At 48.3% G+C, this 24,661-nt stretch overlaps 1 protein-coding gene across 1 annotated transcript in view; it reads left to right on the top strand.

Moving 5' to 3' along the window:
• The first annotated feature begins 2,671 nt into the window (after positions 1 to 2,671).
• Positions 2,672 to 24,661, top strand: part of LOC119184197 (neprilysin-1-like) — a 312,286-nt gene continuing 290,296 nt past the window's right edge. The window contains exons 1-6 of the mRNA XM_075885224.1: positions 2,672 to 2,689; positions 12,455 to 12,547; positions 16,699 to 16,729; positions 23,833 to 23,954; positions 24,011 to 24,076; positions 24,132 to 24,293. Of these exons, the coding sequence (XP_075741339.1) occupies positions 24,236 to 24,293 (58 nt within the window). The 5' untranslated portion in view covers positions 2,672 to 2,689; positions 12,455 to 12,547; positions 16,699 to 16,729; ... (1 more) ...; positions 24,011 to 24,076; positions 24,132 to 24,235. The remainder of the gene's footprint in view (positions 2,690 to 12,454; positions 12,548 to 16,698; positions 16,730 to 23,832; positions 23,955 to 24,010; positions 24,077 to 24,131; positions 24,294 to 24,661) is intronic.

The raw sequence follows: 24,661 nt of genomic DNA, 5'->3' as shown, positions 1-24,661 counted from the left end.
GCGAGCATGGTCTTATAGCCTCTTGGAGACAGAAAGCGCCGTATCATATACTCCCTAACAACTTCGTTTGAGTACGCTGAATGCTTTTTTCCATCACACCCTATTCGATGCAAAAGAAACGCGGCCTTTTTTTCTCCTTTCTGTGCATATGCCGCGATCTTCTTAACAAATCCGTGGTGCTTGCTTTCGCGATAATATTCGGACGCATTTTCCTCTTTTTTCAACAATTGCGGCTCCTCCTCACATCTTGATGGTACGGCACTTGCGAGCGCAATCTTCCTATTACAGGTAGGTAGTGACCCGCGTGATGAGCGTCGCTGTTCATTGTTTACGTGCGAACACCTACTGCTTCTTGTTTAGTGAAAGCATCTTGTGAAGCAACATCCAGTCTGGTTCGTTGGTCTCCGCTTTTCGCTGCCTTGATGTTTGTCGTAGGGGCGAAGCTCGTAAAGCACAACTGTTGCGAGGCTTCTATGCACTCGAAATCAAGTAGGAAGGATAGTCCTCGAATAAAGTAGGCGTGAAGTCGGGAAGAAGTTTTCTGATGCGGCACGCAGGCACATATGGTCTTCGCCGCGGAAGTGTCTGCTTCATACGACAGTCTATGCAGACTTGTCGTTGTTGATCAGGTTGACTCTCGCAATATTCTTTTGTCATTTATCGCACATCTCAATATTGCTTGGGAACTGGTGAAAAGGAAAAAAATCACACCATATCCACGAAGGGAATGACGATGAGTGGGACGAAGCCTCCGTCCATCCGTTCATGCTTGCTTCCGTTCCTCCGTCCGTTCATCTCTGTGTTCATCCATGCGTCTTTCCACGCATCCATATTCATGCGTCCTGTCCGTCCGCGCGTCTGTCCGTCCATCTATTGAAAACAGTCTAAGTGCCGCCGTCTCGCGTCTTTTCATCATATTATCACGCCGAAATGACAATGAATCGACGTGCACGAAAGGATGAGGGGAAAGTCGCAACAAAACTTCATTTGGTTGGACTGACCTGCGCCCGAAGTAAAACAAAACAAATGCTGCAAGCTGAGGATCACGAACAAGTGTCATGGCACCCACGGTGGTGTTCGCATCAAGAAAAGGGGCGTTTTCAAAATGAAACGTGCACAAAGATAAGCACGCAGACCATGCGTTCTTGGTGGAGCGCGCTTCAGATACGCATTTGCTACGCGCGTCACGAGCAATGCGATAAGAACATACATCACGGAAGCACGCCTCACGGCTTAAGGAGCTTCGTCCCTAAAACACCAGGTGTTTTCTCCGAACGGGACTTGCAATACGGAACCCAGCAATAAACAATCACACAGCTAATGTATATCCATGTCAATATTGTGCGTACTGAAGGTTGCACGACTACTTTCTATGGTCGAGAAATCACTGCAGACTGAACACTGAGAAAGCACCGAACAAAACGCAGCCACGGTGAACAAATCCCAGCATAACGCAAGTTACTCTAGAGAGAAATAAGAATTGACAACTACCTCCTTGTAGCACTAAGCCACAAAAAATTTATGCAGATTACTTAGAAAAAATCTGTTTATTTGCAGAGAATTTCGAATGTTGTCACTTTCACTTCCTAAACATGCTCTTCCACGAACTCGAAAGATAGCGCAGAACTTATTTGCGTTAGATTTTTAGTTTTCAGGGCAAGCGGCTTGGGAGCGTAAGCAACTGCGTCCTTTACATTCTTCACGGACGTGGCTTGCAGTACAAAGGAATGCAAAAGATTTTGGGGTTCCCGGAATGATTGTTTCCAGGTGGTGTTTGCATCTTGAGGATGGAGAGCACCACTCTCAGGGCGTGTCGTCCGAAGGGTTATTTAGGCAGCAAGATTCACCCCTTCTGTTTGTTTTTTTTTACTTTCTTCCTCCGTATGCGCAGTTACTTTTAACCATTAGAGTTACAACACACGTACGTATTTCAAAGATCTGTCAAGCTGCAGACCGCAGTTTTTAGTCCTGAAAACCACTTTATTGTATTTGGGAAAAAAAGAAATAGAAAATAGCTATAGCGAAGAGAAGGTGTGCTCGTCTTTTCTCCTAAAGAATCATGACACTCAATTTTCAACCATAATCTGTGTTATGTGGGCTGGTCCTTGTGCGTTGAAAAACAAAGCTGGCGGAATGTCAGCGCACACTGTCGTGCCGTTAATTCATAATCGGGCGAGCAGCCTAGTGGTCGGGCAACACTGGCGCGCTCTCTAGTCGTGACGTAACGAACCGTTTGCTCCGCGACTTTCTGCATGGTGTGCAGTACGGAGGGCGATTGTGTTTCATGGTCAGCTACACTTGCAACCGAGTTGTTTTAGCGTTATTCAACATGCCACTGGAACTGAATGACTTGCAGCGGTCGAAGCAATGCCACCACGTCGCCCATGCTGCGCTGTGGGGTGCTAGAACATACATAGCAGGGAGAGTACTGTGTCATTCTTCATGTTTCCTAAAGAGCCAGCCAAACGCAATGCTTGGGAGATAAACGTGCGCAAAAAGAACTGCTGTTCTGTGCTCGGCGCACTTCACGGCAGACAGCTACAATGATGACCAGCGTCTTCTCGGCGAGTTTGGTATATCAGTGAAAAAGCAGAGGCGGCGGCCAGACGCTGTGCCGACCGCGTTTTCGCACCGTTCCGTCCTCCAAGCAAAGGCTCGGGGTGCTTTTGAAAAGCGTTAAAGGAAAGAGGTAAGTGCATTTCTCGTTAGCTATAGCGTTGGCATCTGCGTTCGCCCTGTCTTCGACGCTTTCTTCGTCGCTCGAGCTGCTGGGGATGGGGTCGAAATCGAAATGCACAGCGTACACGACGTCGCCGCCGCTTATGCTGCTCGACGAATCATTGCCCGAATCGTGAGCTGATGACGGGGCCGACGACATGGCGATGGCACCGGTACCACTTCAGCACTGGCAACACGTGTGGCAAGCAACACAGGGAACACACTGACCGCGTGCCGAAGGTGCCGTTTGGTAGCAGACGACAGCACTGCTCCCATCGATTTGTGACGTCACGCACGACAAGGCAAAATAGCGTTCGCCGGCGGTCGGTGGAGTGTATAGCCGAAGAATTCTACGGCTTATTTTGGACTGAAGTAATCTCTCACAGTCCAGTTTTCACACGTGTGCAAGCATATTTGACTCTCTACCGTCGTTTTTTGCCGAAAACCGCAAATTGTTGACTGACCATGTCATGACCCCTTTAAGCGAACTCCGTAATGGCGGCCTCGTTGTTCAACGAAACCAAGTACCAAACGTATTTGGACCTCTCTGCTTGCAGAACAAGTGCAGCGTTGTTTATCTCTTCCTCTCTGGTCGTTTACAGCACTTTATGCTTCCTGCATTATGCCTCGTTAGCCGATTGTTATTTTCAGCTTGTAATATCCTCGAGCACATGCATAACTACTTTATGCGGCGAGCCGTCTGATAACATTATTTTTTTTTACAGCGGATTTTGTTATGAGATCACAACATGGGTCTCGCGCAGCGGCGTAGTTGTCCGCCGCCGCCGCCGCAGGTGTCCGTAACCACACTGCGCAAAATTAGAAAGACCTAGTGCCACTGATACAGTGGGGCTTGAAACCGGGTCCGCTGGGTGCCAGCCCAGTATTCTACCGTTCAGACACGCCGGTGATGGGGACCTGTTGGCAAACTTGCCTTAGGCAGGCTTGATGCTGAGAAAGTAATCGCAATAATACGACTTATAAAGCCCTTTAAAACAGTGAAAGAACAAGCAGTCGTCAAACAATGCAAATAGCGTAACAAGTGGGTCATCCAATGCTCGAACCCATTACAAAAACATGTTTTTGCTCAGCTATTAACTCTGGTGGATACCACGCCTCTCACAAGAATGAGGAAAAAATAGCTCAGTAAATGCCAGCCTACTACCCTAAACTTTTTATTATTATAATACCGTAGGGGACATCAAGCAAGTGCGCTTGCAGCAGTTACCCAATAAGTGTTTAGAAAATGTTCTGAAAGGCCGCTCTTCCAGCTTTCGTTGTGACTGTGATGTGCCTTCCGCGCAGGCCTGGCGTTTTAAAGACGATAGTCTTTCTTGGGAACCTTCGACGCAAAAGTTTTGGTCTGTCTCTCTGTGCATTTGTCTATTTGTCCGCGTTTAACGGTACCCTAAACGGCATTAAAGTGACCAAACAATACTAAAACCGGCCGACCCCATCCGCAGTGCCCACCAATATTGCTCAAGATTCAGCATTCATACTTGTGCGATTGTCAATTAAAAAAAAACAATTATTTCGCATATCTGAGGTACCATAACAACACGTCAATATTCTGTATGTGTGTCTCTTACTAGAAAAGGCATACATAAGTAATTCTTAGGACTGTAGCGTTTATCACACCGCGCTGACTATGCAACGCTTGCACGAAAAGGCAAGTGTTTCCAACGCTTTGTTAAGACGACACGGTGGTGGCACCTACCTGGCGCCTTGCGTTCTACACCTCACCACCTCCGAGATGGGCGCGCAGGGCACGCGCGCTTCGTTTTCAAACATAACTGCCAGATAGCGCTCATGTCTCACGTGTGACGTGACTTGATGCGCTCGTTAGCCTCCGCTGCACGCTCGAGGCACTTTAAAGCAGCGCCTCCAGAATACAATTCACCGATTTTCTTGCGCAGAACATCAAACAAACGTTTTTTTCGCTCTCTCCAGTCGCAAAACTATCGTATTTCGACGATATTTGCAGTGTAACATGCAGATACGGGGCAATTTTTTTAAAGGAGATGATCCGTCCTCTATGCCCGAATTATTTAAGAATCTCCCTCCCCCCTCTCCGTCGAGAACCCCATTCCGCGGTTTCACATCGCGTAAAATTCTCATGCCGTGTGCACGGCGCAAGCGATTCAAAGTCAGAGTCGCAGTGCCTGTACCGCCGACAGGTGGAAAAACATACTCGGAAACTTTCCCATTGCTTCCGCGATGGGTGAGAAGGCTGCAAAGAAAGAAGTGCGTGCAGGTGCAGTATAGCCCGGCCGTAGTACGACGGGGCCGCTGGGCCATGTTGAAACGCATACGGAACGTTGCGCGATACGTTATCAGTTGTACCTGCAAAGCTTACAGCCCAGGAACATTGAGCTTACGAGCATTGCCGAAAGCGACAGATCGGGAGCGGTGACTGGAGAGCAGGAAAATTATGCTCTTGATGGGAAGGAAACTTTTCGCAGCAACTCACATTCGGATATTGCCGCTAAATGCCACTTGCAAGTCAAACAAGTTCAAAGTGACTTGAAGATACAGGTAAGTGCAGTGTGTTGGAATTGCGCGTGAAAGAGCTCGCCTCCGTTATTGTGGCCTGCACGTTATTTTGTCGCTTTAAATGATAATTATTGTCTGAGAATGTGACCAATTGGCGGCTCATTTGAGGACGTCATTTACGTTACCGGTAGTTCCAGCTTTTTGGGTTCACAGGTGAGATGCCGTTTCGTTTTGCGCTTTTGTTTTCGATGGCTGAACAGTGTCAAGAGCAGACGACTCGTGCATATTCAGTAATCAATGTTTTCTTAGTTCAGTTCACAGGTGAAAAGTTCTTTCATACACGATTTTCGTCGCGGTGTTACGTAGGAGTACTAAAACGGATAATTTTTACGCATCCGGTAGTTACGGCTCTCGTAGCGTGTTAACGTGCAGGTGAGAAACAGTTTTTCTTCGCGATTTTATTGGTAGCGTTTTGAAAATGATTCTCCTGATCAATCTTTGTTTCCTTTTCTTCGAAGTTGACAGCAAAGCGCGAGGTGTCCGCGTTAACCTGCACTTGCAAGGCAGGCGCGTGAGTCGACATTGCAAACAAGGTATTGCTTACTTTGGGCAAATGATGCCGACTCGCCATCGTCAACAGACTGATCACAAGCTGGGGGTCGGTCGTCATTTAAAAATGACACTTCAAGAAGCTCGTTGGGGAACTTTTCGGAAGTATGCATAAAAAAAAAAAAACTTGGACCATCTTCCGCTAAAGGTAACCAAGCAGCGGTGGCTAACGCTTACACTGACGGCGACGTTGACGCTGGTGCTCATCAAGCGAAAGTGAAGTAAAGGCGCCCTTGACGGAATTCCGAACGCACGCTAGAGTGTCTACATACACGGGGTGGCCAGTGAACGGTTGTGCAGCGCGTTGGTTTTTTACAAGCACGGCGCTTCCTGCGTCCGCCTTGCGAGGGAAGAGAGGGGAGGGGAGCGACAGTTTTGCGGGTGTGTTCCTTAGCCGGCACGAAACGCGAGCATGCACAGTACGGAAGGACAGCGTTACACAGGCTAGTCAAAGAGCTGCTTCACCTCTAAAATGCATCCTTGCCATGTGTTGATAAGATGTGGTGTGCGCGAAAAGTGGCGAATGAGTTCGTCTGCACAATTTTTCTAGTACTTCCTTCTTGTTAGAGTGTCTAGTGTGGTTCATGATTGATATTGTGGGGTTGGACGTCCGAAGACCACCATATTATTATGAGAGACGCCGTAGTGGAGGGCTCTGGTAATTAAGACCACCTGGGGTTCTTTAATGTGCACCCAAATCTGAGCACACGGGTCTACAACATCCTCGCCTCCATCAAAAATGCAGCTGCAGCACCTTAGCCACTAGACCACCGGGGTGGGGCATGTGTAGAGCTGTGTTCATGGAACTTTATTTAAACTCGCGATTCTCAGCGTAGTCTTACATACTTAAGCTGTAACGTGCTTGCAAAGTAAGAGTTTTGTTGTGTTTTGCACATCCAGCTTTGCCGCCACTCTTTCTCGTATGGTCTACGGGAATAATTAAAAGATGATGTTTGGGTGGCACGCCTTTCCTGTATGCCACTTCACACGCATTAGTATCATTGTCTCCAGCGCTTTTATGGGCGCCCTTCCGCGCACTGAACCGCGGTAGCCTTCGCCATCCTACTACCCGTTTTGCAACGAGGCCACTAGGGCGGTGCAACGTGTTAACACTAACTTCAGCGCTGGAAGTTTATAGCATTACCGGGTCGGTCGTTTTTCCATCCAGGGAAACCAGCATATCCACGGATTGAATTATGAGCTTTCAAAGCATCCGTACGCCAATCCGTGTTCTAGTGTGATAGGAGTGGATGGACAGACGGTCGGAAGCCCAGAAGAACAGATGGACGCACGCATGGACGTAGGTATCTATGGACGAATGCTTCGCCTCATTCATCATCACCTACTCCATGAATATGCTGTGATGTTTAATGTTTCACTAATTCATTTGCTTTGCTAGATGCAATGCACGCTCATATTAAGAAAGACGGATACATTGATATTGCATGTACAAATATTGCGTGGCAAAATAAAAAAAAAACTTGAGCTGGAATACCGTCAGACGTATACAAAAGCAAATTCTGTGCCCTAATGGTAGGTGCATCATTGCACCGCTTTTCGTTTCGACAGTCCAGTGAATCATACATTTCCATTACTGTTTTCTAATACACAGTGTTCCGCATGAATTCATAAAAAAAACGAACATACCCACCTGCAAAGTATGGAAGGGATCTAACTGGGCCAACTAGCCATCTTGCTGTATAGAAGTGATTAGTCATGTCTGCAGCTGTGGATCACTCAGCCGCAGCCAGCAGCTGAGTGACCGCGGCACCAGTCAGTATCGATACGTTCTACAACAGTTCTAGGCGCGATACATTCGTTTATTTTTGAGACGCGTGTCTACAAACTCATAACTAGACACATTCATGAGCAATTTTGCGTTTTTGAAGGCAACTCCAGACCAAAGTGCCTTTACTCGAGAGCAAAAGGCAGCGAAGCCGCGTGCTTACAGGGCGCGCATGGAGAAGTGGGCCAAGTAAAGGCGACCGCTGTAGCAGACGATGCACTTGTTTCCACTGTGAACAGAGCAAAGCCGAACGAGCGCATCGAGCAACTCTAAAATCAGCCCCAGGGTCCTATGGGAGTGTCCTCGCTCAGCTTTTTATATATTACTCATGCTTATGAAGCGTGGAAGCTTGGGCAAGTTGGTAGGACATAACTGAATGCAGGAACAGCGCAACCTAGAAGTAGTTACTTCGTAACTACGGAAGCGAAAAAAAAAAAACAAGGACAGAAAAAGAGCGCTGGAGCAGCGAAAAAGAGCAGTGCTCTTTTTCTGTCCTTGTTTTTTCGCTTCCGTAGTTACGAGGTAACTACTTCTAGGTTGCGCTGTTCCTGTATTCAGTTACTCATGCTTGTTCGTCAAGCTTCTTATGCTCGCGCCTTGTCCGTAGTGGGCAGTGTGTACACTGGTTCTCATTGCTCCTGCTAGGGACGCTGCTGTTCTCTGTCGCAGCTGCGCTCTCTCCTGTGAGTCACGCCAACAGCGCCCACACAGCTTCAGCACACTCGGCGCTGAGTGCTCTAAACATATAGGTGACCGCTAATAGAATGCCTTGGGCGCGTGCATCGAGGAACCCTAACCGCTAGAGGGCAGAGCCCGCATACAGTGCTCGCATTTGGCGCGCTTCCTTTCTCTTCGCTTGAAGCCCACTCGCGGAACACTCTTCGTTACCGCTTCGCGGCATGAACACCCCAGAAGACAAGGCAGCAGCGTGGCGGTCTCGCCGCCAAGATCACATTTTCCGCATATATAACAGCGCCGCTCGGGCCCTCCATTTCGAAAAACAATTCCCGCGCTTGACCAATCCGTCTCGTATGCTGTTACGACTGTCATCATTATTGAAGTCTTTCGGCCTTTGTGAACTGGACGAAAATATTTCGACGCACTTCAAGCAAGAATGTACCGTCAAGACTGGTTGATTTCCTGTCAGCAAAACGTGGACAAGAGATTCCAGGACCAGTTCGCGCAAAGAAAACGTATGAGCCAAGAAAGGCCATTGTGAGCTCGACTCTACGCAAGGCTTTAGAGGCAAAGAAGGAGGCAGTTGGGCCATCTTCGAAGTCACCGTTGATCTGGAGAGACCGAAACCAGCGTGGTATTTGCAGTTTAAGCTGAAAGGCAATACCCAAGCCGATTGTGGCTGCACCTTGCGAGGAGAAGCGAACTCCCGGAAATTCAAATGTAATTAATGCACACCTTATAGCAAACAACAAAGGATTGAATGTGTGGTTGAAGGAAAGGAAAAAGGCAATGTCTTCTGCAGCCCTTGCGGGAGCACACATCAGCGCCTCGACGACGAGGGATTAGTAGACCTCTCTTCCTTCCCCCTCTTTCCATAGGATCGGCTAAATAAAGGGGCATATTTTGACGATAAGCGGTCAGGCCACTACATTGTCCCTAACCGGACGCAGTCAGGCAAGTTTGGCACGTGTACCGGGAGCCGGTCTTTCGAACCTCGCTCAACTGCCGGAGGAGTTCTTGGAAACCAAGGTTATCTAAGATCATCGGACGTGCGCAAAATCCTAGTGACGTGTGCGAAACGTTGGTGCACTGAGTTTGTGACCATATTTCAGCATCATGTAGACTGCGCCCTCTCCACATGCATTGTGGGGTGTCTTTCCCCGTCTTCGTGGGTGGAGCACCTAGACCACCGAGTGCCGTATTGGCTGAAGCCGCGGACAATGCGCCCAGGGTCGGCAATGCGGCGCTATAATAGCGGAATACCTTTTGCGGCGCTATAATAGCGGAATACCTTTTGTATATTTTGAGTTCCCCTGTACAGTTCTTGACTTCTAGTTCATACTTGATCACCTCTTTTCGAATTCTCAGTTCCTACTATGTAAATAAATTGTTGCAGTTCATACGAGCGCTGCATCGGACTTGTTGGATGACGGGTCCTAGGACGGGGCCCCGCTACCAGAATGAGGCCAGTGGCACCTGGAGTCGCAACAACGCGCAGTGACGCAAGCTTGCTCATGATCAACTTCAGGTACCACTGAGCTCGTCTATTGGTCATTTGCACTATGAAGTACTACCTTGGCCTTGGGGTGATGCGGTTTTAGCCATGCAGTCCACACTTCCATTTTCCTGTGCTGCTCTCTGCCGTTTTGTGGAGCCTGTGACTGTCGGGAGAAGTAGTATTGTCAAAACGAAAGCCTACGATATAATATGGCCGGGCTAGACAGCATCTGCGTGCTCGAAGCGCGCGCAGGTGCATTCTAGCCCGACCATGGATATAAAGAGGCGGCGCGCTACTTTACTGTCAGGGGAAGGGTGCTTCTCGAACTGTGCTTCCTTTCCGTGCTGCTATGACACGTGCTCAAGGGGGTAGGGGGGGGGGGGTAGCCCCGCTTGGTCGTTGACTGTGTGCCGATAACGTATCGCTGATGTCGTGTGCGTTGACGAAGTTGTCGGAGTAATGGCGACGGGCTACGCCTTCCCCTCTTGATGACGGAAAAGGGTGGCGAGGCCGCGCAGAAAATTTGAAACCAACTAAAAGGGATGTTCTAATCCCCGGTAACTTCCTTACTATAGCATGTTCACAAATGTTTTTGCGGCAGCGTGTTAACGTAGCAAAAGGTCGCACATTTCTGTTCATAACAATTTTGGGGCCTCCAAATCGTTTACTGGCCCTTGAAAGGGACTCTGAAGACAACTATTAGGTAGACGTTGATTGTAGAAATAGTAATCCAGAAACCTCGTAGTGTTACTTTTGAGCCAAGGAAGGGCTTATTTTGAAATAAAATCACGTTTTAGTGGTCCGCATCTTGTTAGCGCACTTCAGTTACTCGCCTCAAGAAGCGGACCATCTCACGTCACTGAGCTTCGTCGATTTACACGTCTCGGATGCCTCCAGACGGCCCCGGATGCCGGCGCCGCATTCGTTTTTCTCGGGACCAACTGGAACCTTCGTTTACTGGTACGGCCTTGCTTAGACCATGTTCATTTTTCACGTGTCTGGCGGCCGGCAGGCGGCCCTGAATTATCCGAACGATTTCTTTCGGGCAGCTGGCAGACGACAGCGCGGTGCGCATGCCTGTGCGGCCATCTTATACTAGACACGGGCAATTTTTTATGTGCTCTTGCTCTGTCTTTGCTTTTCTGTCCGCTTCTCACACGTTTATTAACCTCGCAATGAGTGCGCACGAAGTTCTTGTCATCGGCGTTTTCAGCCACTTCGAGCATGTGCGTGTTCTCGAAGGTCGGGCAAACACGTGTTACACTCACCGTGTTACATTCACCGTGCTCCTCCGCTATCACACAGAAACAGCGGTGGAACGACCGCGCCGGCCTACGATGCGCACGCGCTCGAGTAGTTTGCTTACAATAAGTTGCATCACAACATAAATAGGTCTAATTCACTACCTATCTGCTGTTTAGGTTGTAATTGGGCCGGCATTATGGCCTGTGTCTCAGCTATGGAGGGAGCAGACGTCATAGCCTGGCATAGCAGACGCCACAGCGTATGCAACCAGCATCAAGCGCGCAGATGGCCCGAGGCCACTCGGGCTGGCTCAGGACATTTAGATCACGTGCATGTGACATAGCCGTCTATGAGCCGAGGCGTCCGCGGGCCGCCGGCGAGTGATCCGGGACTTGGTCAATCGATGATGCTCACTGTTGCTGTGCCCAATGTTGCGAGGCTTGACTGCGCTGCCACCGACACTAATAGCAGCAGGAGGAAAGCAGGGAGAGCCACAGCAGAAAAAACGGCCATCGATCAATTTCTTGTCATCGGCTCCGAGATGGCCGACGTATTTTAGTTTAACTGGGCCCTGCTAGATGGCAGGATCTGTCCAGTTTAGCTACGCGAAAATTGAATTTTCGAACCACTCGCGCCATTCCTTTAGTAACGTGTGGCGGTTCTTTTTTCCATGAATCCAACAGAAACGAACAAGCACCATTTTATTACGTTTCTTGATGCATGGAAGATTATTTATTTAGTACAGCTAGATCGATTACTAGTGAATAATTGCAGGTGGTTTGTCTGACGTCATCGAACTTATTTTGAGAATCTCCTACAGCGGCGCATGTATTATTGTACATTTACCTTCATTTTTCGATAAGTAGGGTACTGCTGTCGATAATATTGTCGTTTTAGATGTTGTCATACACTAATTTTTCACTCTGACGTGAATTGTTATTTTACTCTACAGTCCCCTTAACAGTGGACCCCTGTGTACGTGTGACAATATTTGTAACTTCAATTCTACATGTTACTTCAATAGATGGCGTTACGCGCCGTTACCAGAGCAGGAAAAAGGAAATGGGGCGGCCGTACGGCGGAATGCCCGCGAAATGGTCGCCGGCGCACCTCAGATCCCCACAGTGTATACCATTAAATACGCTGCCGAAATTACAGCAGATTTTCACAAGTTGATATACGAGTGGAACGTCCTTGTATACGTTGAGCTTTCTGAACTTTGGTTGTTATAGCGCAGCTCCGTGCAACAAACACTGTACTTGGAGAATATCAAATACAATACAAGATAACTGTGACATTTTAAAACATTTTTTTTGCAATACCTATTAAAGGCGTATGTAGCTCTCTGTTATTAACAATGCTTACGCTACCTTGTGCTTGTCAACATTGCCAGTAAGCTCATTTGAGATGTTTCTTTCGGCATGCAGTGCATTCCCGGTTGGACGGTGGGCCAGTGTGTTTCGCCACCTACGACCTGCGCACCATCGACGTTGGAGTGTTCCGGCGGCAATTTCCTGCAGGTTGGTTATTACGATCATTTTTAAAGCCAAGCATTTCTTAGCAAACTTCGATGACTTCGAGCATATCTATCTATCTATCTATCTATCTATCTATCTATCTATCTAGCTATCTAGCTATCTATCTAGCTATCTAGCTATCTATCTATCTATCTATCCGCCGACGACTTTTAGCTCTCCTGGCCGTTTCGATAATTGTATCGATACCGAAATTAGTATGTCATAACATGACTCTAGGACAAGCGTAAGTGACTAGTAATAACCTGAAAACCATGACGTGCATGTCATGAATGCGATGATTTAGATGTTATGGTTTTGCTGCTCTTGCGGTGGTTTCATTCACATGACATGTTGCAAAACTGGTATTGTATGACGTGACTGCATGGCGAACATAAGTGACAGACCACAATATGAAAACGCCAACATGCATGTCACGTAAGTCATGACTACACGCCACGCTCATGATGCACTCGCGGCCGTTTCGCTAGCTTCACATATACCAAATTTGGTATTACGTGACGTGAATGAACGACAAAGGTAAATGACACGTCCAAACATGATAATCAAGACATGCGTGCCATGTAAAACATGACTACATTCTACGCTCATAGCGTGCACTCGCGGCTTCATATATACCAAATTTGGTATTACGTGACGTGAATGAACGACAAAGGTAAATGACACGTCCAAACATGATAATCAAGACATGCGTGCCATGTAAAACATGACTACATTCTACGCTCATAGCGTGCACTCGCGGCTTCGTATATACCAAATTTGGTATTACGTGACGTGAATGAACGACAAAGGTAAATGACACGTCCAAACATGATAATCAAGACATGCGTGCCATGTAAAACATGACTACATTCTACGCTCATAGCGTGCACTCGCGGCTTCATATATACCAAATTAGGTATCACGTGACGCGAATCGACGACGAAGATAAATGGTACGTCCAAAGATGATAATCATAACATGGAAGTCATGTACGGCATAATTTACGACCACCTCGTATGGTTAAGCTGATTTCAAAGTGACATATGAACCTTCCCCGTTCGTGCTCCGCCTGTCTTCGATTCCCTCTGTACGTGTGATCTGGCTATTTTTTACGCTTATTAAATGCGAATTCACGGGCGAAACGCTATTCTGCATTGAAGTAAATATACCGCCGATATACCTGTTTTAAGTGCATTGGCTACTTTCAAAACTTCTTTCGCATTCTTCAAAGTGCTCTGGAAAAAAATAATTGGGGGACCCCGAAGCTTCGTCTTTAACTTCAAAACGTGACAGCGATACCCTGTCCTTGATACGTACTTCAGTCACTTAGTATATACTTTTTCTTCCATGATGTTTGTCGGAAACTGTGGATTACTGGAATGTATTTGATAAAACTGAAAGTGGCTTGTGTCGGTGAAGCTTTTGCATTATATGACTGCGTTTTGTGTAAGGTGTATCGGGCTTTAAACGACGATCAGTTATGCACATGAAATGTTTTCAACTTGGAGCGGCCCGCTGCTCTACCTCCTTGAGGTAGCGTTCCTCAAGACCTCAATAAAGTTCTGCGTCTGTCTGTCTGTATGTCTGCTATAAACCCAGTACGTGTTCTTGGGGGAATACGCGCAGTAACGTGTGTGCGTTTTGTAATGGTTGGCCGGCTTCAAACCATGAACGCGTTATGATAATCGCAAGTTCTGACGCCTGATGGAAATGTTTTCTTGTACCAGGCAATATTACTGCGATATTACATTTTGTTGTGCAAAGGCTGTAAAGAGAATGGTGCGTGTTTGTAAAGAATGAACGTTATTTTCATTGCATTTTCATGCAAGGCCAAGTTATGTTGATACAAGTCATCATTAACACCAACGAATGCACCATAAAGGCGACGAACATGACGATTTAACAAAAGCTCGTATTGTTGTTGCCACTGCACCATCTTGGTTCAAGGAAACTGTGTACACCGTGTACAATCTGTGAATATATTTCTGCCCTCTGTCTACTCTCACCCCGTGATATTTTGGTAGAGGTGTGGGGTAACAAGACGGAGCTACGCAGCGGCCGACGCTTGGTTTCTTTAACGATGGCACAAGAGGGTCCGGCTCCAGCTCCCGCAGCGGCCACCGCTACGACGACAGTTGTTCTGCCCCAGCTGAAAGACCCTGGCACGTTCTGCGGAAACGGACAATGTCGACATTGAAGAATGGTTGCGGCTGTATGAGCGAACAAGCAGTAATTATCGCTGGGATGAAACGCTCATGCTGGCGAACATCCCACCTGAAGGGGACAGCCAAAGTGTGGTTTGAGAACCACGAAGCGGAAATTGGCAGCTGGGATGCGTGCAAAGAAAATATGCGTGCACTGTTCGGCAAATAAACTGGCAGGAAGACAGCGGCCAAGAAGGAGCTGGCATCTCGCGCTCAGACGTCATCAGAGTCGTACCTGTCTTACATACAGGACGTGCTCGCCCTTTGCCGCAAAGCAGACGATGGCATGGAGGAGTCCGAGATGGTAGCGCACACTTTAACAGGCATTGCCGATGACGCGTTCAGTTTACTAATTTGCAAGGACTGTGACACAGTTGGTGCCATTATCCGAGAGTGCCAGTGTTTTGTGGCCGCCAAAAGCCGACGTATTTCACATAAGTTCGCTCGACTTCCCAACACCGCAGCAACATGGTCGTGCGATGACATGCCTGTACTACAGGCACCGCTGACTGCAGAGCACGTCACGAAGATCACCCGTCGAGAACTTGAAGCTATGTCTCCCGCTTCAACTTTCTCTCGTGCTTGTGAGTCCAGCTCCCAAATGGTGCCCTAAGTGCATGCCATCGTTCAAGAGCTTTCGAACGTTGGCCTGGAATCTCTGTGCACCGTCGCCCCCTCCCGACCGACTGACAATCATCCGCCGGTTTTCTACGCCCAAGGCCAAAGGCTCTCAGCGCGCTCTCGCAATCCCGCTGAGTGGAGGACTGCTGATGACAGACCTATTTGCTTTAACTGCCATCGTGTTAGCCCCGTGGCCCGCTATTGCAATAGCAGGTGATATTGGCGCCAGCCTTCCCATGGCTACAACCGTCGCGCAGAGGCAGATGATGGCCACTTCGGAACTCGCCACGAGTCTCGCCTTATGATGGTTCGTCGACGGTGCATTGTCGGTCACCATCCCCTCCCGGCCACCAGTCCCGCTCAGCGCTGTCTCGTCGCCCATCGTCACACTCACCCCAATTTCACCGTCCTCCTTCGCTGACTGCACATCTGGCTCGGGAAAACTAGACGATGCAGCTCCCAAAGGGGATGCTGCATCGACGATTCGCCAGCCAAATCCAGGCAGGCAGGCAGGCAGGTAGGCAGGCAGGCAGGCAGGCAGGGCAGGGCAGGGCAGGGCAGGGCAGGGCAGGGCAGGGCAGGGCAGGGCAGGGGCAGGGGCAGGGGCAGGGGCAGGGGCTTGGCTTGGCTTGGCTTGGCTTGGGCTCCCGCATGGTGTTTTCGTAAAGTGCTTCCAAATGTACGCATGTAATACACGTAATAGAGGGTTGCGGCGCCCAAAAGCCGATGCGAGTTGCAAGCTTGCGAATGTCCCTTCTCTCAAGGCAGAGGAGGAGTTCGCTAACACGGTATGTCACAAGTTGCCAACGTTTCTGCAAGAAGCTTGGCCTTCATCGAGGCGGCAATGACCTCAACAACGAAATAGTCATCATCTTGATATACAAGAGTGCTCAATTTTTTTTCAAACTAAAAGAAAGTAACCATGTACTACGTGTCTTTTATGGGCGTGTTTGGCTCGTGCTGCTTTTTAAGTATTAGTATATATCAAAAATGAACCAGTCCATTGTGAGAAACAAAAAGTACAAATTGTTTTAGAAGTAAAAATGCATATTGTTTTTCAACACAACGCATTCCAGATGATAGAGTTGACCTGCACTTTTCATTTTATGTATGTACTGCATGAAAACATGAAAATGCAACATTCTTGCGGAAAAACTGACCAACGTATGCATGATATTGAGATGCTTGGATAATCATATATCAGTATGTCATTTATGGCATTGTTTGTCAATGATAACTTGGACATTTATCATATTTCTTCTGCTGGTAGTTACTACGCTGCGCACAGACTAGGTCGTCGCGATAACTTGATATTTTGTCTTTTCGCAGACTCGGACTCGTCATTCTCTTTGTCGACAGAGTAAGCACCATCTTTGATTTTTACTTTTTCTGGCGCTCGTAGTAAAGATTCGTATTAGGATAGGCAAGGTTGTACAGTGCAGCTAAAAACACAAAATGATGAATGCCAGCAAAAAGGCAGGGGAAACTATGGGGCGCACAAAACAAGAAGTGAAAAAAGGTTCGGGACTACGCAGCCTGTGATAGACTGAAAAATTATAGAAGTTACATTAGCAGATCGCAGTACCGCGACAACATTAGCAGGTTGAAAGCGTTTACAGTGCGAGTGTCAACGTGCTTGAGGAAAAGCGTAACGAAAAAAATGGCACGAGTGCTGCCGTTTGAGTCAGCAGAGTATATTTTACTCATAAATTGCAAGAGAAACGGACCAAGGCAGGCCATGCACTGATGTTACCACGCGACAGTAATAGCTGGGTACTTCGATCATGTGACAGAAATACGGATGAAGAAACGATAGAATGGACGTGGCATAAACCGCATATCTTAGAAGTAAATAAAGTTATTATTATTATTTTGCGTTCACGCCAGCTGTACGTGGTTGAGGGGAGGGGGGGGGGGCGTTCGGAATACGTCATAAGTCGCAAAAGGCAGTCCACACGAGCTTCGCTTGAATAAAAAGTGGTTCATCCCTCGGGGTTGGTATAACACGCGAAACGGAAACCCGTCTCCACAGAAGTAGTTCAGTGCTTATTGCACACTGATATATATCTCTTGGTATTTAATGACTACAGCACTTTTACTTGTCGATGCATTCATGTTCACACCTGGTGACACATCTCCTCCACCATGACAACCTATGACACGCGACCGGGATACACTTTCTGAAAATATTTCATGCATTGCGCGCACCGGAGTATCACGCTAATCATGCTTGAACCGCAGACGTTCGCAGACATTAGGGAGTTTTAGAGTACCGTTTGCAAGCGCTACGGGCGTAGCGGGCGCCATATGAGATTTAGAATAGCGTTTGCCCTGCTGCGAACCACAATGCACGATCGCAGCGACACCGTAGCCTCAAAACCAGTGCTTGCGGGCCACATGCGGGCCGCCATCACCGCACGCAATTTCGGATTTTTCGCGTGTGGTCCGCGAACGCGAACGCTGACTCGCGTTATGACGCCTGCGCAGTGGCAGCGACCGCACAGCAAGGGCTCGCGGTGCGCTATTCTAAAACTCTCTATTGCAAGCGAAACCGTACGGGTTTTCACTCAAACTGTTTCAGCGAGGTTTGCGTAGTTTGCAGGTCAGCGACTACCCTGGGACGCTATGCAGGACGGCCCGGGCTTCTCGGGCAAACGAGTTTGCTCAGAGCTCGCACTGTGGTGGTCATGGAACGAAAGTGAGAGCAGAGCACGTGAGAGCAGCGTTGATAAAAACGGTTGCCGGAACGAGCGTAGTGTCAAAATTGCATGTGGGGCATTTGCGATGGTTATCAAAGGAACACCGCGAGCGTAAAGTCCCTGCTTTATGCGTGCGTGCACGTCTGCGCCACCACTTGATCAACATTTCAACAGCACAGCGACGTCAGCGTGATTTTCGTGATATCTTTTCTCAACTCAGCATCACGCTGAACATTGGCGCATAGCTAGAAACGCGAAAAATAAAAAATGCCCCCACCTTTCCGAAGGGCATCGTGAGGAAATGCGAATGCACAGCGTAGCGCCCATAACGGCGTTTCGCACGTGAGAACCCAACGTTAGACGAATGATGTTTTCTTCTTTTTTTCGTGCAGACAATAGCGCCGTTTGTCGCACGCGGTGTTTCTCTGCCGCCAATAAATGCGGTATCCATTTCCATCTGTATAGTCGGTGACAACCTAAGAATATATACAAGCTGCGCCACGAGGCTGCATCCCCCTTATTTACCATGCCTCCATTCTACAAATGGAGTAGTTCCCAATCAAGGGCAATAATTTTCCCGCATAGAACCATTATCTAGCACTGCATTGATATTGAGACAAAGAAACCAAAGCTCAATAGGCAAGCTTGTGAGAGCACGAAGCTCGGCTTCAGCTTAGCAATATATCTGCTGTTTAAATCGCACCCCTACCGCGCTCACCTCGGAGTCCACGAAGAGGCAGTGTACAGTGTCGATTTTTATGAAAGGAACCGCGGCCACGCGTGGCTGCGGTGGCTGCTGGCAGCGCGTTCAAGCGGGAGCGAGAGCAACCACAGTCTCTTTTCGCGTCATCTCGCGGCGAGCAAAGCAACCATTCGTTGCTGATATAGAATGGGAAGATTGCACCCCCCCCCCCCCCCGCTTCAAGGCAATCACCTGCTCGCGCGTAATCGCCTTGAAGGGGGAGGGAGTCAAAACCTTGCTGCTAGTTCACTGGTCACAATTGCGTGCGACATTTCGCGGCTTGAAGGACTTCGCATGGTGTTTCGCAAGGCGTTCGTGCAACAAGCGTGAGACAAGCGCTTACGCAGCGGGCACTTCAACGTGGCCTTTAATAAATCGCACACCCACTGGATGACCACAATTCATTTCATAATGCATATAGAACATTGCATATTCTCCCCACTGGGTTTGTTTATTTTTGTACTGTGTCGCGTAGCAGGTTCTGTTGGACGCTTTTTTCTCACGCCTAGTCCGCACTCAAATCACTCATGGGCGCCCAGCTCAGCGCATATTGCAAAAGATCACCAAGGTTTCCCCGTTGCGACACCCAAGTAACACACTCGCACACGCACATGTGGCAATGCTGATGCCACGGCTTTTGCAGGTTACAAATCACAGGCGCTCACATTCTGCAAAACACAGACGCGTGAATTCAGACTTCACCTTCACCTAACTGCACATGAATGACCACGACGACAATCGTCGAGAGTGGTCACCCTCGAGCGATATGCATGGTGCACCCAAGCAACTGATGAAGTTGACGCCTAGTTGCTGCTTTACGCTGCCGAAACGATGGAACGCGATAAAGCTCTGCCGCTTTAGTGCACTTCAAACAGTGAAAAGTCAGAGACGTCCACGTCGACTGACGGCCAGCGAGGGTGATGTTGAGTGCGAAACCATGAAGTAACTTCTTAACCAAGAAAACACCAGCAGGAAAACTGAATGAGCGCCTCCGGTTTTGGTGCAGCGGCACATCGCCTCTCGTCGCGAACGCCGCCATGCTGTATTTGTCATTGGTTCATCATGACTGTTACGTCATAGCAAAAAGCGGCCGCACGTGGACGCACATAACACAAATAGGCTGTGGTACACTTTACTTTTTAAGGGCGAAGCTCCTTATAACGGCACCCGTTCGTCCCTCATAGCCGTTGTAGTATGTAACAAGTACAACATTTTGACCTTTAAGGTAGTGCTGGTAAGAGATTTCTTCTGTAGGTTATTGAACAATAAAAAATAGTGCTCAATGTACATGACAGTGGCTGTTAATGGGGAATGAAAAACAGGAGCATTCGGCTTTTAGTTAACGCGCACGCTGCGATCTCCATTACCAGTCATTAACATGTACATTGAGCACTATCTGACAAGAAAGGGTTGTTCGTTATACTCACTCGGCGTAACCTCCTTGGTTTTAGAAAGGGTTAGAAAGCGTTAAGCCGCAGTGCCATGAATACAGTGAATTAGTATATACTATGAATGAACCCGAGGTGGTTAAAGGTGGGAAGTAGATACGAGGCGCAAGCCGTAAGAAAGTAAAAGCCGAATTCTCCTGTCTCTCATTTCCCATTAGCAGCCATTGGCATGTACATTGAACACTATCTGACAAGAAAAGGTTGCTACGTTATACTCGCTGGGCGTAACCTCCTTGGTTTTAGAAAGGTTTAGCGAGCGTTGGGCCGCAGTGCCATGAATACAGTTAACTAGTATATACCATGAACTCGAGGTAGTTAAAGGTGGGAAGTAGACCCGAAGCGCAAGCCGTAAGAAAGTGTGCATGGGGCACCTCTCGTTTCGTCCTTGGAATGTCCGCTGGAGGGCGGTGCTTCTATATGGGGAATATATGATGAAAAGGTGTGAGATGGTGGTACTTGCAATGGAGTGTTGAATAGATGGACGAACGTACACACAGACAGATGCATAGATGGATGCATGAACGGACGTAGGGGCGAATGCATAGACGGACGCAGGAACGGACGCCCGAACAGACGTACGCACGGACGGGCGGATGGACGCATGGACGGTCACACAGACGTACGCATGGACGGATGGAAGCAAGAACGAATGGACGGACGAATGCTTTGCCCCACTCTCCATCATTCACTCCGTGGATATGCTGCCAATTTTTTTTTTATTCTTAGGTTGTCACCGACTATAATAGCCAGCGTGCACGGTTCGAAATTACTATGAAGTGAACTACACCAACAAAGTTCTCGACGTGGCGTTGACGTTTCACAGTGGTGTCTCGAGCGCGAATTTCCGGATGTTCTCGAGCGGCGCTCAGCCAGCGAACAGTCGAGAGTGAGGGGTGACCGGAAGAAAAAGTGGTGCGTTGGTAGGAGAGAGAGCGAACAAATAGAGAAGGAGCGGCGAAGCACTGCACCGGCCCTATCCTACACTGTATTGTACCAAATGATCCAGTTGCTAGGGGCGAGGATAAGAGCGCGCGCCCGCAGCTGTTGCAATGGGAGAGGGAGTGAGAATGGAGAGAACACCTGCTGGCGCGCGGACAATGCCACGGACGACGCTGGATGCCTGACATCGCATGCGCAGTTCATCTGGTGAGATGAGTGTATAAGACGTAGTTGAACTCATCTTGGTCAGTAGTAGTTAATGCTTTACTGAGCTTGGCATCAGTAGCCCGATGCGGTATTCAACGTGTATTGCTTGCGCCCAAACCTGATGGTCAGCCCGTTGCCCGAAATTGTAGCGCCAAAAGCAGTCATCGCAGAATGAAAGTAGTCATCGCAGAACTAAACGAGAATTCAGCCCTGTAAGGTGCGACTGGTTTCATTCTTGCGCCCATCTCGAGCTTGTCGACAAATGGCGTCTTCTGCATACAGGAATGATTTAGATTAGGATGCTTGCAAGCGAGGAAGGTGATCGCGCGCTCGGGTTTCTATTGGTTCAAGATCCTATCGAGAAATAGGTGGATAGCAAAATTGTGGCTCACGGAAAGAATTCCGGGCTACGACGGCCGTCATCATCGACTTCCGGTTCGAGATGCCGTGTCGCCGTATGGCCATTCTTGCCAGTGCCGTCGCTTTCTGCGTGTTTCCCCCAGCACTCGCGCTGCCCTTTCCTGCGTAATACTTCGCAGAGCTATGCAGTTTTGTTGAATAACGAATGAAGCCTCTCTAAGATAGTTATATTCTTGCGAGCGTTAATTTATTCAATCAAGCGGCATGCACTTTCAGAGGCGTGCTTATTGTTCTACTACAAAAGGTGTTATTTCCGCATATTTCCTCACGTATTATTATTTTCTTGATTACATAGCATCACGAATTATCCGTCCCTTTGTTTTCGGGCTGCTTACACGTAAAAATATTTTTTTTTTTTTCTGTTACAAAGACACCTTCCCGGGTTTGATATAGTGAATGGCAATAGTAAACAGTTTTTTACTCTGAAAATGAAATGCACTCGTAATTTTCTTGCCTTTTTACACCGTCTTCCTAACGTGAGATCTCGTTTCCACACGCACTGGAACATTGTGTTTGGACATATGCGAAATTCTTCGCGCACAAAGTACATAACACAACCTACCGACACTTTACGCTTGCAAGTCTGACACAATACAAACGGAATACCATGCTACTCGTTGCTTCAAAAGCGACTTAGATCGTCCCATGATACCAATATTAGTTGTCCCGTGGGCCTATTACGCTCTCAGCGGTTTCTATAAATTTGACGGAGTACGCGAACATCTGATGTCATCAAAGGTATGTTGACATTCGTCAGCATGTGCCCATAAGCGCGAGTGATTTTGAAGTGCTCCCCATTTGTGGTCGCAATAACTAAATCGAGGTGGTTTTGGAAGACCCATTACTGCATGTTTCAAAGTATAATCGCATGGTGCGTTCAAACCACGCCTCTTACCATACGACGTGTTTGCCTATTTACACTTCTCGCTTCGTTCTCTAAAATGCGTGAGATATCGTGTATTCATTCGCAAATAAAATAAAAAATGAATATAACGACTGTGCAAGCGGCAACAAACTCGTCAGACAATTTCACTTTGTTTCCCTGATTACACTGCGCAGCAGGCACCTTGAAGCAGCGTAGTCGTAGGCCTCGAACCGAAAGTACCGTAGCAGGTGACGCGCCATTTCGCTATCCACTTGTTGATCAGAAATGGAGAATTAAATGTGAGACACGGTTTCGCTCTGTCCAGATCAACTGTAGCCCATCGCGATCGTGCCGTGATATATGCGTCATCAAGCCGAAGCCATTCAATGCCGATGAGGAAAATTTCGTTCCAGAACATATTATGCGATGAACGTCACGGCTGGTGAGAGCTATGTTGAATCCCAATGGCAGCGTCCGAGCAGCCGATAGGCTCTGTGAGTGAGCACTCGACTCTGGCGTAGAGCAGTGGATTCTGGCGTAGCGCAATGCCTCCGAACGCGTGATTGGAACACAACCCGCGCCGCCGGAGCAAACATCGAAGCAAGGAAGAAGTGGGATTCCTTGAGTTGCCCAGATTACCTTGCGGGTAGGTATTCAATTAAGCTGATTCCGCTGTCGAATTTTGTTGAATCACTGCTCGTACGTAGTAGTTTTAGTGTCGGCGACACGATTCGACGGCCTACTCGAGCAGGAACTGAAGCTGTCGCAATCGAGCAGTGAAGCAATTCCGCATGCTTTGCCAGGTCTACCATGGTAGCCGCCATTACTGTCAAAACACGCGACAGCGGTGACGCTCCCAAGCATTCGAACGAGTTGAATGGAGCGCGTCATGCCTACTTTCGGTCCACTCTGCCGATTTCTGTAGAGCAACTGTTCCTGCTTTGAGAATTTCTCCCGCTCTGAATCGACTCTGACTCCCTAATCGGAACACTTGACTCCCGCCGTCACTCTGCAATTGAAACACACTTCCTTCAAAACGAGCAGAAAAAAATTGCTCCGACTCTGCCATTGGAATTAATCAATAACAGCGCCAGCAAAGAACACTCGCTAACAGTGCCTTGATCATTTCGAACCTGTGCGCAGCGGATTCTGGGAGCGCCGGTCTACGTTCGAGCAGTGGCTTCTGGTTCTTTGCTCGTCAGTGGTCCTAGTGACCTGCGTGACGCTGACCTACACTTTCTACTACGCACGTGAGTACGGGAAAGGTCAGTCGAATGAAACAGCTCTGTCGGCCGCTCACATGTTTTGTCATGTCACGCAGCTGAACGGCTCAAGCAGGTTGGCATCGAGTACTACGACTGCCAGGCGCAGTTGTGCAAGGACGCAGGTGAGGCTGCATGTCATCCCTCGCTGCCGTACAAATGCTTCCTCTCTGCTCGCAGCCATCGAACTCAAAGACACTCTCAACCTGAACCGGGACCCATGCAAGAACTTCTACGAGTATGCGTGCAGCCTGTGGTCCAGCCGATACCCGATACCTGATGACATGGGCCACTATTCAGTTCACCACTTCGTCCGAGATGAGGTCACCAAGAAGATTTTTGGTAATATCCCTTCTGTCGTCTTCTTCGGCTACACCTTTCTCATTTCCCATCCAATAATACCTCGACTTGGGCGAGTTGGTACACATCCATAGAGTGCACGTCACGCCACAGACAGGTTCTCGGCAATGGGTACTCAGGCATGGCGGTCAGCGTGGCTTTTTGTCTCATTAGAGAGGGTCAGTGGAGAGGAGGACGTAATTGTTCGGTCCCCGTGCTTTTTTGTGCTGCCCGTGCTTTATTTTGTTCGACAGCCTGTTACAACGCTGAACACAACGGAACGAGTGGGGCCCCGACACTATTCTGATGCCACAGTTTCTTGCTCCGTGCGTTCGAGTAATAATAGTACACATGGCATCTCAACCAGCAGG

The sequence above is a fragment of the Rhipicephalus microplus genome, unplaced genomic scaffold (assembly GCF_043290135.1).
Source record: "Rhipicephalus microplus isolate Deutch F79 unplaced genomic scaffold, USDA_Rmic scaffold_90, whole genome shotgun sequence".
Lineage (NCBI taxonomy): Eukaryota > Metazoa > Arthropoda > Arachnida > Ixodida > Ixodidae > Rhipicephalus > Rhipicephalus microplus.
This window is presented reverse-complemented; position numbering and strand designations above follow the sequence as displayed.